At 37.2% G+C, this 14,134-nt stretch overlaps 1 protein-coding gene across 6 annotated transcripts in view; it reads right to left on the bottom strand.

The window, feature by feature from the left end:
* Nucleotides 1–10,278: 10,278 nt before the first annotated feature.
* The window catches only part of SPATA7 (spermatogenesis associated 7), a 58,073-nt gene continuing 54,217 nt past the window's right edge, over nt 10,279–14,134 (bottom strand). For all 6 annotated transcript variants that reach the window (XM_021000304.2, XM_021000298.2, XM_021000297.2 and 3 more), the window contains 3 exons: nt 13,011–13,088; nt 11,173–11,230; nt 10,279–10,903 (listed from right to left, as the gene is read on the bottom strand). In XM_021000304.2, the coding sequence (XP_020855963.1) occupies nt 10,307–10,903; nt 11,173–11,230; nt 13,011–13,088 (733 nt within the window). In that variant the 3' untranslated portion in view covers nt 10,279–10,306. The remainder of the gene's footprint in view (nt 10,904–11,172; nt 11,231–13,010; nt 13,089–14,134) is intronic.

The following is a 14,134-nucleotide window of genomic DNA, read 5'->3' on the forward strand; positions in this document are numbered from 1 at the left end:
TTTAATGTGTGGATACCATGTTACTAGTGCAGCTAAAACCCTTTTGCACTCTAATTTTTTTTTCCCACTCTGGGTATCAGTTTTCAGATGGAATAATATTCAGGACTGATTAATTCCTTCACATTCTTTTCAAAACATCTGATAGAGATGTGGCATTTAGCAGCTATCATTTTATTCAATTCAAACATTGAAAATTCAATTCAAATTCAGTTGAAATTAAATGTTAAGCGTGTACTATGTGGCAGACATATTGTGGATATAAAAAAATGGTCATCTCTTCTCCAGAAGCTTACAGTTAAGTCAAGCAATATTTATTTAGCAAAGTATGTATGCTGCTCTGATACTTATTACTGTGGCAGTTAAACAATTATTGAATCTTATGTGTATCAGCAAGTTGACCAGGAATGCAAAGTAACATTTTTTTAGACTACTATAGTTACATATAAGGTATTTCAACAGATTTTTTTTTCCCATTGGAAAGTATACAGACTACATATTAGGAGGATAGTGATACATCTTGAGAGTTAGACAATGTTTGCCAGCTTCCAAATTTGCAAGACTAGAAGAATAACAAAGCAGACATAAAATCTACAGGGCAATACAGACATGCAATAATTACAATAGTTATTGAAAGGGAATTGATTAAAATTTCTTTTCATGGGCCCCAAAAGGGGTGGTACTTAATTATTGTTGCAGAAAGTGATAAGTTGAGAGAGAGAGAGAGAGAGAGAGAGAGAGAGAGAGAGAGAGAGAGAGAGAGCGAGCATTGGGTCTGACGTAAGTTTGACTCCTGGCTCTGTTACTTACTATGTGATCTTGGGTCAGGTACTCCTTCTCTTACCCAAATTTCTACATTTCTAAAATAGGGTTAATAATTGTTATTGTGAGGAAAGTACTTTATAAATCTTAAAATGCTATGCAAGTATGAGATACTTTTAGATATTAGATTATTTGCCAAGTCATTTTTTCCTTCCTAAGTAATTTTGAATTATTTGACTCTTGATTTTGATTTTTCAGAGAACATGACACTCAATGATTTGCAGCCATGCATTATCGCTAGGAGAATATTGATATTAAATATAGGTATTTCTGATAAGGAGCTTTTTGGTATCATTGAAAGCAATGTTATATCCCAGGTATTATCTAGCCTACTTAATTCTGGGCCTGGTTTGTTGGTTGTGCATATTCATTTTATAATCTATATTTGAAGCTGGACAGGTGGTTTACTGAATTAGCTTGTGTAGTCTGATTCCATGGGCGCTTTTCTCTCTTCTGCTTCATTTCCACTCCAGGAATATCATGCCTCCCCCAGGATAATAAACTCCTCACCTTGAAATACCATCATTGAGAATGATCTGCCTTTGATACTCAGTACCTCAGCACCTTCAGCTGCCTCTCTCCTTTTATTGAAGCCTTCTTTTAGAGAGGGCTCAGAACTTTCCAACTAAATTCATTTCCCATAAGATGCTGTGCTTGGCTTTGACTCCATGAGTATCATTCCCTTCCTCTGGGTACCCTCTGGCAGCCCCCAACTTCCTTTTGTGTATTTCTCTTTCTCCATTAGATTCAAGGGACAAATATTTATTGAGGTAAAATGTTTATTGTTCTCTTTCCTTTCACTCTCTCTCTCTGGCCCAGAATAGAGACTTCTTCCACCTGTTGTTGTGATCTATTAAGATGCAGTCAGTTTCATTTTGGGGGGGGTGATTTAGTGTTCATCTTGCCCCCAACTTTTGAGTAGTCATTAGCTTCTTTCATTATTTATTCTTGAATCATATCATCCAGCATATTTTAACATGACGCTGTGCCCATTTTTGAGTCAAGATATACACTGACTTTGTTTAGACCCAAAGGTTTTTAAAGTGAACCCCATTTGGTATTCTGGTGAAGTCTATGAACCTCTTCTCAGAATGTTTCTAAATGCATACAACAAAATGCATAGAATTACAAAGGAAACGTTACATTGAAACAAATTGTTCCAAAAGCTTTGGAACACCTGTATGGTTAATAAAATATTTTTGAAAACTTCTCGGGTTTACAGACACCCATTAAGAAGCTCCAGCTTATAGGATCCTGTCAAATTCACAGAATTTCTTTACCTTTTGGTCTGTGAAAGATTAATAAATTAGTCACCAAGTATTTATTACATTCTAATGCGGGAGCTAAGGATAGATACAAGTATACACAATATAATCATCAAGAGAGCAAAGCAATAGTTGTTGGCACACAACTGCAACTGTCTTCATAGTAATCTTTTTCCTTTGTGCTCCATGTGAGTAATGTATAAGTTAAAAAAAAAGTCATTTCCCATGAAATGTTTCTGGTTACCTCTGGGTGCAATGTACAAATCTGGTCTTCATTTCTGTCCTGAGCTCTCTCATATTGCATGTCCAAGAGCTTGCTGAATATCCCCACATGGAAGCTCCATAGACACCTCAAACTTAATCCAAAACAGAACTCATGATCTGTTTTCTTAAGTCCTGCTCTCTTCATACCTTCCCTATTTTGGCTGAAGGCACCAATCTCCTTCCCCATCACCCATGTTCACAACTGGAGTTTTCACTCCCCTTCACTCTCCATAACCAACGAATGTATGAAAAGCATTTATTTAGTGCAAAACACTGAGGACACAAACAGAGAGGCTTTCAGATGTGTGGGATGTCCATTCCACTCATTCCCTTCCCCCTTGTCACACTACAACCCTGCTAGTCCAGGCCACTCACCACCTCTTCTTCCTGTTGGTCTCCCTTTCTCCCTTATTCAATCTGTTCTCTATCACATATTTCAGAATGATATACCTGAAGCTTATGTGTCCGACCATGCCACTGCTTTACTCAAGAAGCTCAGGTGTTCAGTAACAGCAAAACTATGTGATGACCAACTACAATTGACTTAGCTCTTCTCAGTAATACAGTGATTCAAGACAATTCCAAAAGACTCATGATGGAAAATGCTATCCACATCCAGAGAAAGAACTGATGGAGTCCGAATGTAGATCAAAGCATATTATTTTCAATTTATTTTTTTCATTATGTTTTCCTTTTGCAAACTTTAAATTTTTTGCAAACTGTTTCTTCTTTCACAACATGACTAATGTGGAAATATGGTTTACATGACTACACATATATAACCTATATCAAATTGCTTACTGTCTTAGGGAAGGGGAGGGAAAGGAGGAAGAAAATTTGGAGCTCAAAATTTTACAAAAAATGAATGTTAAAATTGTCTTTACATGTAGTTGGAAAAAAAAAGTTTCAGGAGTTCCTATCACCTTCAGGCTAAATAAAAAGTTCCATAAAAGTCATTCACAATCTGACTCCAGTCCTGTTTCCAGGCTGATTACATGATTCCCCTTGACATCTATTCTCTAGCTAACCTGGCCCACTTGTTTTCCCTATGATTTTCTGACATTGGCCTCTGTCCTTTACCCAGACTGCCTCCCATTCCTTGTGTGTTCTCCCTTATCACCTCTGTTGTGAGGCCTTGCCTGACTCATCCATTTGTTGTTTTACTTTGCCTTCCCACCCCTGTATTGTTTGTATAGATCCTGTAATGACTTATTTGTGAGCATGGATTCCCCTTGGAGGAACATGAAGTTCTTAGGAAAGGGACTGTTCAACCTTTGCATTCCCTTTCTTCCTCCCCCCCCTTCCTTTTTTGGTTAGGCAATGGGGTTAGGTGACTTGCCCAGGGTCACACAGCTAGTAAGTGTCGTGTGTCTGAGGCTGGATTTGAACTCAGGTCCTCCTGAATCCAGGGCTGGTGCTCTATCCACTGCGCCACCTAGCTGCCCCCCCCTCCCTTTTTCCATCGCACCTAGAACTCAGTAGAGACTTGATAAATTCTTGATTGTACAGTGAAAAATCATTTTTTTTTTGGCTTCGCCAGGGAGATTACGTGAGCCATAGTTCCATTTACCTTAACCTCATGTCTTCTGGTTTCATTTATGTGGAGTATTTCAGTATTGCCGGTACCAAATGGCACAGTGGTGGGCCTGGAGTCAGGAAAACTCACCTTGAGTTCTAATCTGGCCTCTGACATTAGCTTTGGAGCCTGGGCAAGCCATTTAACCCTGTTTGCCTCAGTTTCCTGATCTGTAAAACGAGCTGGAGAAGGAAATGGCAAACCACTCCAGTATCTTTGCCAAGAAAACTCTTCAAATGTGAACTAAAAAAAACCTGACTGATAGGGTTTAGCTTTTTTTTTTTTTGGCAGTATGTTAATTTATGATTGTTGGACAGGGATCTCATTTTTAATACCAAGAGCTAAATTTACATATGATTTTTTTTCTTCACTCTCATCAGCCATTCTGTCCTTCTGTAGAAGCAGAAAGGGGGCTCCAAAGCCCTGGGGTCATTTTGTATTTTTCTTTGTTTAAAGAATTTTCACAAATAACGAATTCCTTCTTAGTGACCAATCTGCTGATGAGCCTCTCAGTACTTATCAAGTTTGGTCCTTTGGAAAGCAGACATTAAACTGCTGGCAACCTCTCTGGAATCACCTGACAAGGTGGAGTTCTACAGGTAAAACCTTTGAGAACCAAGGGTTATTTCAGCATGAGGAAGTCCATCCAAGTAGGACTTTTGTGGAGGGTGGTGCCAGTGTGGAAAGTGTGTTGGAGCTGGGAGTAAGGAGGACACTGATATGCTGTATTAACTTCAGGTGAATATGTTAAACTCTTTGGATTACAGAGAGGAGAACATTTTGATTATTTTCAAGACTGTTAATGATTGTTATAAATAACAATTATAAATTCTTTTGCTTTAAGTTGGGATTTTTTTTTTAGAGTGGACAAATACCCATATTGAGAAAATAAATTATATAACTGCTTAAAGATTGTAACTGGACATAAAAACAATGTAAATCAAAGTAAAAATAACATTAAATAAAAAAAGGATCCTTTACTGATTTAAAAACATTTTCGTCAACGATCTTAACTTAGGATTCAGTGAGGAAAAAACGAGATTTTAATTAAACCGCACTTAATACTTAACATTACCAAACAGAAACCCTTTACGCTACAGTGGCGTGCATAGTAGGCACTCAAAAAATACATACTTCTTGAGTTACTGATGGTTTTTGCATGGCTAGTTAAATTTCTGCCCTGATTGGTGGGTACTCTTTTAACTGATACTTGGGAATATTTACAGTTGTCTGGGTTTAGTCCCACTTTTTCTTTTCTAGGGGGAGCCTGGGGGGATATCTGAATTCATTAATTCAACCAATACTGAATATCTCCTCAGTAGAAGAAATTGCAAGGGGGATATAAGGGTGAATGAGTCGTGATACCAGACTTGGTGGGGGCTACAATATAGAAGGGGAGATTTTAGACATATACATATATATGAATATATGTATGTGTGTGTGTAAGTGCCAGGTAGTATGCTCAAAAGAGTCTTCTGCTTTCAAGAAAGCGATATCATTTTGGGGAAATGACATGAATGCATAGAAATAGAAAATAACTGTAGAATAAGTGGGAGGATTGTAAATGCCGACAGTCCCTGGAAGAAATTACTTTTGGTGCCTTCAATCAGGAAAGTCTTCATGGCCAATGAATCGGATTTTTATAAGGATCTATAGGAATTAGAGCTGTCTAGGTAAGGTGGTTGAATGGAGGGAGGCACTTAAATTGATGCAACAGAATAGCCTGAGGTCTGTTTGACACATAAGCCATCTACATTGGTTGAAGCTTGGGGTAGTTAGCAGATAAAAGAGGGTAGTGACAGGGTAAGTCTTATGTTAGGTCAAGGCCAAACTATGGATGGCTTTGACTACTAGTAAGTGAGTGGCAGCATGGTTCTGTGGCAAGTATGCTGGATTAGGATCAGGAGACTTAAATCCTGTTTGCTTTTTTTTTAAAATGCTGTGTGACCATAGGTAAGTCATTTAACCCCTTTAGGCCTTAGATCCTACACTGGACTAGATGACCTCAAAGGTGCACTCTGGCCTTAAATCTTGTGATAGGTAATGGGGAGCCATTTAAAACTTGAATAAATGTAGTATGATCAGAACTAAGTTTTAGGAAAACTTGGCTATGGTATGTAGAATGGGTTGGAAGGGAGAAGACTTGAGGCAGGTTGGGAGGCTATTGAAATACTCCAAAGGAGAAGTAATGAAGATCTAAACTTGGGTGACAGCAGTGCAAATGAAGTCAAATGGACAGGTTTCTAAGATGGTTGAAAAGACAGGATTTAGGAAGACTGTCCTAAGGCTGGGAGAGAGGGTGGAGTCAAGGACTGTCTGACTATCATGGACAGGTAGAATGGAGCACATACCAGCCAAGGACATAAATACTGTTAGGGTGGTCTAGGAGGTATTCTTAGGATCAGAGGGTTTTAGCTTGACGGGAAGGGCCTTCAGAGGCCATCTAATCCAGCCCCCGCATTTTATAAGTGGAAATTAAGGGTGAGGGGAGATTGGGTGACCTGCCCAAGGTCACATGGGTAGTAAGAAAATATCTAATGATGCAAAACTCAAAAGGTAGCTTGGGCACAAACAAGAACTAAGAAACAATTCTGTAGCTATAGTTAGCCTTATGAAGAGCTAGACTAGGCAGGTCCCCTGATTTAAAGGGCACAGAGATGGCTCCTCATACTGCTGTCATTTCTCAAATAGCCTAAAATTCCAATATTAGGTATCCTTCCTTTGGGTTAACTTGTTGCCAGCTCTTTTTTTTTTTTAAATACAGATACCCAGGAGCCAAGTTTGAGGGAAAAAATACAAGGGCTGCCACCAGTTATTAACACTTAGTGTGAATTAGTTTATCAGAAGATTATCCCTTAGTCTTAGAAAAACAACACTCTTCTGATCTCTAGAGATAATATTTCTATAGCATTAGATTCCCTAAGACATTTAAAAAAATTATTAGTAACCTATCTACTTGGTGAACAGTTTAGAAAGTAAGTTTTCTCCAGCCATGTTCCATTTTTCCCCAGTTTTGATTGCTTTCTATGAAGAAAATTTCTAAATATTAAATACAAAATATGAAAATATAAATAAAGAATATTTCCAAGTAGAGAAGGATGAGCTAGGCACTTAGACTTCCCAGTTGTTAATTTCAATTCTGCACAAACATCCAGGGAACCAACAAAGCAGCTTTTTTTGGGGGGGTAGGTAGGATTTGTGATTTCACTGCTACAGAGAACTCCTAAGTAAAGAAGAAATTCCTTCTACTAGTGTAAATTATTACTTGCTCTGAAATGTATATAGTTTTCGGTGACTTTCTGAAGGTCAAGCAGACAGTATGTATTAGAGGCCCAGTGGGGCCTTGAACCCAGGTCCTGATGAATGCTCCATCAGGCTATCTCTATTAAAGAAGTCTTCTTATAACTTAACACATTCAATTCAATTCGATAACAAATTTCATATTAAGCATCTGTTATGAGATATAAAAACTTACACAATGGAATACTATAGTTTGAGTGTGAAAGGGAAAAGCTTTCTTTACTCTTCCCTTGAGCTACCAACTCCAATTCTTTACTGTACTATCACACATTACTGTACTATTACACATTAACTGGGCCATTTCTGTGTTCCCAGAAGAACACCTGAGAGTGAAAGGTGCCTTTGGTGATCCATGGAACATGAGTGGAATGACTGTGCTTCACAGAAAATGAGGTAATATTAAAATGATTGGTTTTGTTATTATTAGTAGCTGACATTTATTCATGTAGTACTTTATGGTTTACAAAACATTTTGTATACTTTATCTTATTTGATCCTTGCAACTTTGTGAGGGAATTACAATTATCATTATCCCCATTTTACAGATTAAACTGAAGCACAGAGAGGTTAAGTAATATGTCTAAAATCACACAGATAATAAGTGGCAGAGAGCTAGCATTTGAACTCAGATCTTCTGACTCCAGAGCCAGTGCCATGATACTTTACCATTTTGCCCAGTTAGTCTTAATTTAAAATCCTGCACTCTTAATATGTATTGGAAGATCCCTATTCTTGTGGGATAAGTGCCGTTTGGCTGAATTCCACCAATATTTTCAGAGGAATAGAATGCTCCATTCTATAAATGAGATAAAGCTATTCCTCTGTAACTTCCCCAAGTGAATATGTCCTCTGAGCCTGTTTATTTCTATTCTCATTAAACTAAATTTCCTCTTCAAACAAGAATCAACAATTTTAAGGGACTTATAAGAGGCCAAAAAGCTAATATGTAACAATATAATAATCATGACCTTAAGTTAATTTGTATAACATAGACTTTTTAGAGATGGAGGTAATTTCACTAAGGAGAGATGAATTATAGTTGTCTATGTAGAATGTTTTATTTCTACATAGATTTCGTGTTCAGTTGTTCCAGTCACGTCCAACTCGTCAGCCCATTTGGGGTTTTGCTGGCAAAGATCATGCAGTAGTTTGCCATGTCCTTCTCTAGCTCATTTTATAGATGAGGAAACTGAGACAGAGTTAAGTGACTTGCCCTGGTCTGTACCCCTAGTAAGTGTCTGAGGCTACATTTGAACACAGGTCTTCCAGAGTTCAGGATGGGGACTCTACCGCACCATCTAGCTGGCCCTACATAGATCTAGAGGAATAGTCCTATAGATCTGCTTCTATAAAGATGTGCTCCAGTCATTTCTTGTTGTTCATTCAGTTGTGTCCAACTCTTTGTGACCCCATGGACCAGCATGCCAATACCATCCATGGAGTTTTCTTGGCAAAGGTACTGGAGTGGTTTGCCATTTCCTTCTCTAGTGGATTGAAGCAAACAGGTTAAGTGACTTGTCCAGGATCACACAGCTAAGTAAGTTTCTGAGGTCATATCTGAAGTCAGGTCTTTCTGACTCCAGGCCCAGTGTTCTAGCTACAGAGCCATCTAGCTGCTTCACCACAAAAGTCATTAGTGGCTCCCTATTCCCTACTGAAGAAATCTCAGATTTCTTTGTCTGGCATTCATGTGCCTTCACCTTGGTAGGCACCATCCTACCTTAGTAACATGTCTTAAATATAACTCTCTTCCATGTACTCTATATTCCAACCAAATTGGACTACTCTCTACATCCAAACATGGGTAGTATTTTTCTACCTTAATGTTTTTGTTCCATGTTTCTGGAATACACTTCCCTTTCCTCTTCACTTGTTTAATACCTACCCATCCTTTAAATCCCAAGACAAATACTATTCCTGCCAGGAAGCCTTCTCTGATGTCCTACCTCCTTTCCTCCCTTCCTTTATAACCTCTCATACTGAGCACTTCATTCTGTGCCTAACACGTGTAATATTTTGCATCATAGATGTTTATACCATTCCTCTAATAATAGTTAACATTTGGTACTTTATATACATTAACTTTATATTTGTTATCAGAAGTAGCAGAAGTATTAATAATAGCTGATATTTATAAAACACATAAGTTTTCAAAGCACTTTATGGACATTATATATACACGTATATATACACATACATACATACATACACACGCACACTATATTTACACACACACATTATTTCATACGGTCCTCACTACTACTCTGTTAGGTAGGTACAACTGTTATCCTCATTTTTACAGATAAGTGAAACTGCAGCTCATGGAGGTTACATGACTTGCCCATAGTTATACTAGTATCTGAGTAAAGATTCAACCTCAGATCTTCCAGATTCAAAGTCCAATACTCCATCCATTAAGCCACCTAACTGCCCCTATTAACAAATTCTACCAGAATGAAACTATAATGAGTCTGGGGGTTCTGTCTTACTAGAACTTTCTTCTCCCCTAGTGCCTCACAGTGGGTTCTATATACAGCTTAATACATGCACAATGAGCTGAATGGGGTTCCTTATCATAAACTGTATATAATTTATCTAATTTACATTTTTTCTACATTTGAAATATTTTTATCCTTGGTTATTGCAGTGATCCAGATCAACATAATACTACCTTATATTCATTTAAACACTTAAGTTTTAGAGGCACTTTCAGATTTGTCATGGCATTCGAGCTTTCTTTGAAACAACACCAAAGTGTGAAAAGTGTTATTATCCCTACTTAACAGGTGAGAGTATTGAGCCCAAGGAGTGATTTGCTTACAGCCACAAGGTGAAGTTGGTGGCAGAACAGGGATTGGAATACAGATCTCCTGATTCCCAGACCTGTGGCATTTTCCAGTAGATAACTGCTGCCTTTTTATTTGAAACAGTAGTTCTCTAATTACTTGGAATACTGTGGTACATTGGGTATACAGATTATTTATGAAGACTTGTTCTCTTACATGAAAAATTTCATCAGTTTCAAAATATGACAGAGGGAGAGACAAAGAATGATTCGCTAGCCATTTGGAGTATTTATTAACTAACGGTTCTCCAAGGGATATTGCTCATTGATTGTTTCAGTGAGTTTGGAAGTTGGTTCTTTTGTGTCATGATCATTATCTTTCTTACTGGAATTCTGAACACACTTTTCCGAGTGTGTTTTACCCAAAGCATTTAAAGAATCTGTTTTTTCAAGGTCATTATCACCTTCTTCAAAGGAGTCTGTAGGGGATACTGGGTCTGAGGTGGTGTAGGAAACACTTGGCTCTTCAGACTGTGCTGATGGTTCAAGATTTGTTTCACGAATCACCTGCCCATTAACACAGTCTTCTGAATACTTATCTTTAGAGCTGAGCTGTGAGGTATTGCTTGGCGAAGTGTATGCCATTTCCTTATAGGTCAAATCTGCATCCAGAGTTTTATCATGTAAATCCAGAGGTTTTTGGTGTTCTTCGCTTTTGGAAGAAGACACTGTGATTTCATTTTCATCTGTTAATTGTATTTCTGCTGGAGTTCCAAGCTTTTCAAAATCAAACAAATTCGACATATCAAGGGTACCATTTAGTTTTTCAGGTTTTCTCTCAGGAGTGCAACCTAAATCGACCTTCAAGACATGAAGCATATGGCGCATTTTCTTCTAGAATTAAGAAGGAGAAAATTATTTTATTAATTTATTCTCTTCATCTATAGAATCTAAGCGAAAGCTTGACATATACAGCACTAGTAAGAAGCATAATCATCTGAATAAGGTGACATGACAGCTGAAAAAAGAGAAAGCTCCCCTTGAAATCTTTCCCAAGATTGTTTTATAAAAGGTCCTTGAGGGTGGTAGAGATGGGGGTGGGGAAAGAAAACTTTAAAATAATTTATTCAGATTTTTATAAAGTAATATTATAAAAAACAAACCTCCTCCAAATGATGTTTATTTTGTTCTATATGACGCTCAAACAATCTCTCTAAAACCCTATAAATGACAAAGAAAAAAGTCATGGTCTCAAAATAAATTAACTTAAAACACACAAGCCAAAATCCAAATGGGCATACATTTCGCATACAGATATTAACTAAAAAAAGAGGATTGGAAAGAACTATTGAGATGCCTTTGTTTTTGTAACTATGTTGGTAATGTTTTAAAATAGTTAGTAATTAGTAAATTAATCTTTATTAGAAGTTTTACCAATTAATAAAATTGTTCATTCATGTTTTTCTTATCCCTGTTCTGACATTTCTCCCAATCTGGAGATCTAAGTACTTATGGATTTTACGTGTTCAAGTTGTAAAGCAAAAAAATATATTCAGGAAACTAATTGAACTAATTATATTAATTAAACAGAACATTAATTAAACAGAATCAGATTATCTTCTTTCTGACTACTTCATTTCTACTAAAGGTAATACCATTTTCCAAGCCACCCAGGCACAAAACTTTGTGGTCATATTAAACTTTTCCTTCTTCCCCTTCCTCTTCCTTCTCATAACTTATCCATTAAAAAAATCTTACACATCCTAGCACCCCAGTATCTCCCAAATAGATTTCCTTCCTGATGATGCTGTCTTTAATTGTTTGTGCTTAATTCATCAATACACGGAAAATAAATCAGAGGTCAAGATAAAAGTGAACTGTTAACAAAAGATCAAGAAGAAATACTAAAAGTCTAGTATGACACAGCAGTAAGTGGAATTTAGGGTAGGATATACCAAGGCATTTTACCACCATCCTCACTTCTGGGTTTGCCTAGGCAAGGACCACAACACTTTTTATTTCTTGGGATATTATACTACTTATTTCAGTTTTTGCAAAAGTCTTTTCAACTAGACAAACCTGCCTTTAATTTCTCTTCCCTCCATGTTACTTATACAATGCTATAAGACTAATATTTTTAATTCAAAGCTCTGATCATATCACTCTGCTTCTCAAAAACTTTCTGCTACCCATTTAAAAAAAGACAAATTCCTTGTGTGGCATTCAAGGCCTTCCACCATCTAGGTCCAATCTGTTTTTCCAGTTTATCTAATATTGTTGTACCTTTTATACTTTAAATTTGGTAAAACCAGAATACTGCTGTTCCCCAAATAACTCCCACATAGTTCTTTGTACCTAAAATTACCTGGGTATCTACAACTGTTGAAAGCCTTCAAAACCCTGCTTAAATGCCATGTTCTTAATGAAGTTTTCCTAGAAGCAGAATTACATCTACATGACACTTAAATTATCATTTGGTCATTTAAAAAAAATTTTTTTTGTTTTGTTAAGGCAGTTGGGGTTGAGTGACTTGCCCAGGGTCACACAGCTAGTAAGCGCCAAGTGTCTGGCCTGAGGCTGGATTTGAACTCAGCTCCTCCTGACTTCAGGACTGGTGCTCTGTCCACTGTGCAACCTAGCTGTCCCATCATTTGATTATTTTTATTAGAGAAAGACTAGAAAACTTCACTTGGTAAAAAGGATGATGCCTCTTTTTGTTTAAGTGATAATTTTCACAAATTCCAATCTTGCCAGGCTACTAAACAGATTATTATATATCTTAATGGATACATCTCTCTGTGATACAATAGATATCTCCCTAAAAACAAACCAATTTATAAAGCACACAGTAGATGATGAATTATGCATAGAAAAGTAGGATGCTTTCTTAATTTGAGCAGTATTGTACTAACATTTAGCCAATGTATTTTTGGAAATGCTTCAAAAATAACATTACTATTTATTTAGCTGGATACATTTATTAGTATAATAAAAATCTAACCTGTTAGAAAATAAACCAAGTTTCAGAATTTCATCTGTTACATCTTCAATGAAGCTCAGATATAGGAGTTCTTCTTCTCTGTAGAGGCAATATAAAGATCAAATATAAACTACTTATTCTTGCTTATTCTGAAGGAATGAAGGAAATTTTCTACCTTCCATTCACATTATGTATACCCCTCTTATGTACACAGTACATACCATAACATGTTATCTCCCCTGTCAGGATGTACTCTTCTTGCCTCTGTATTACCGAAGTTTAGCAGACTGACTAACTGTGTCTTGTTAGGGTCTTTCTGTCCCACTATATAGAGTCTACTTCTGTGGTTATCTTTTCGAGTAGCCGCTTTACTTATGGAATCTCTTCCTACTAGTGACTTTTCTAATTTCTCATATCTGTTTTTAAAAGTTAAAAATGCTTGTAGAAAAAAAAAGTGAAGGGGAGGTTTTGGGTCAGAGGGAGAGCTATTTATGAAGATACAGAATCTGATGTGAATTTCAACATGTGGAATAGTGGAAAATGTGCTGGACTGGAAAGAAGAAGACACGAGTTAAAACCTTGACTCTTACTGTGTGTAAGACCCTAAGAAAGTCACCTCTCTGAGCCTTAGTTTCTTTGTTGGATAAAATATCTTAAGGTCCCTTTCAACATCAAATTTTTGATTCTATGGTTTATATTTCTCTTTTTTGTTTGAAATCAATCACCAAACATTTATTAAGCACCTACTATGTGCTTAGTGCTGGGGATACTGAAGCAAAAGACAGACTGTCCTCAAGGAGCCTCACAATCTAATGAGGGAGACAACAAGCACACAAACATGTATACACAAGCTATATAAGGGAAAAACTGGGAATAACTGAGAGGGGTTGGGAAACGTTTCTGGTAGTAGAAGGTGGGATTTTAGTTGGGACTTGAAGCCAGCAGGCAATGTTGAGGAGGGACAGTCTTCCAGGCATGGGGGACAACTAGAGAAAAATGCCCCAGAGCTGAGAGATGGAGTGTCTTGTTTGTGGAAAAGCCAGGCAACTAGTGTCACTGGACTGAATGTACGTGGTGGGGAGTAAGGTATAACTGGAAAGGTTATGAAGGATTGCGAATTTCAAACCGAGGATTTTACATTTGAT

Source organism: Phascolarctos cinereus, unplaced genomic scaffold (assembly GCF_003287225.1).
Source record: "Phascolarctos cinereus isolate Bilbo 61053 unplaced genomic scaffold, phaCin_HiC Scaffold_3;HRSCAF=262, whole genome shotgun sequence".
Classification (NCBI taxonomy): Eukaryota; Metazoa; Chordata; class Mammalia; order Diprotodontia; family Phascolarctidae; genus Phascolarctos; species Phascolarctos cinereus.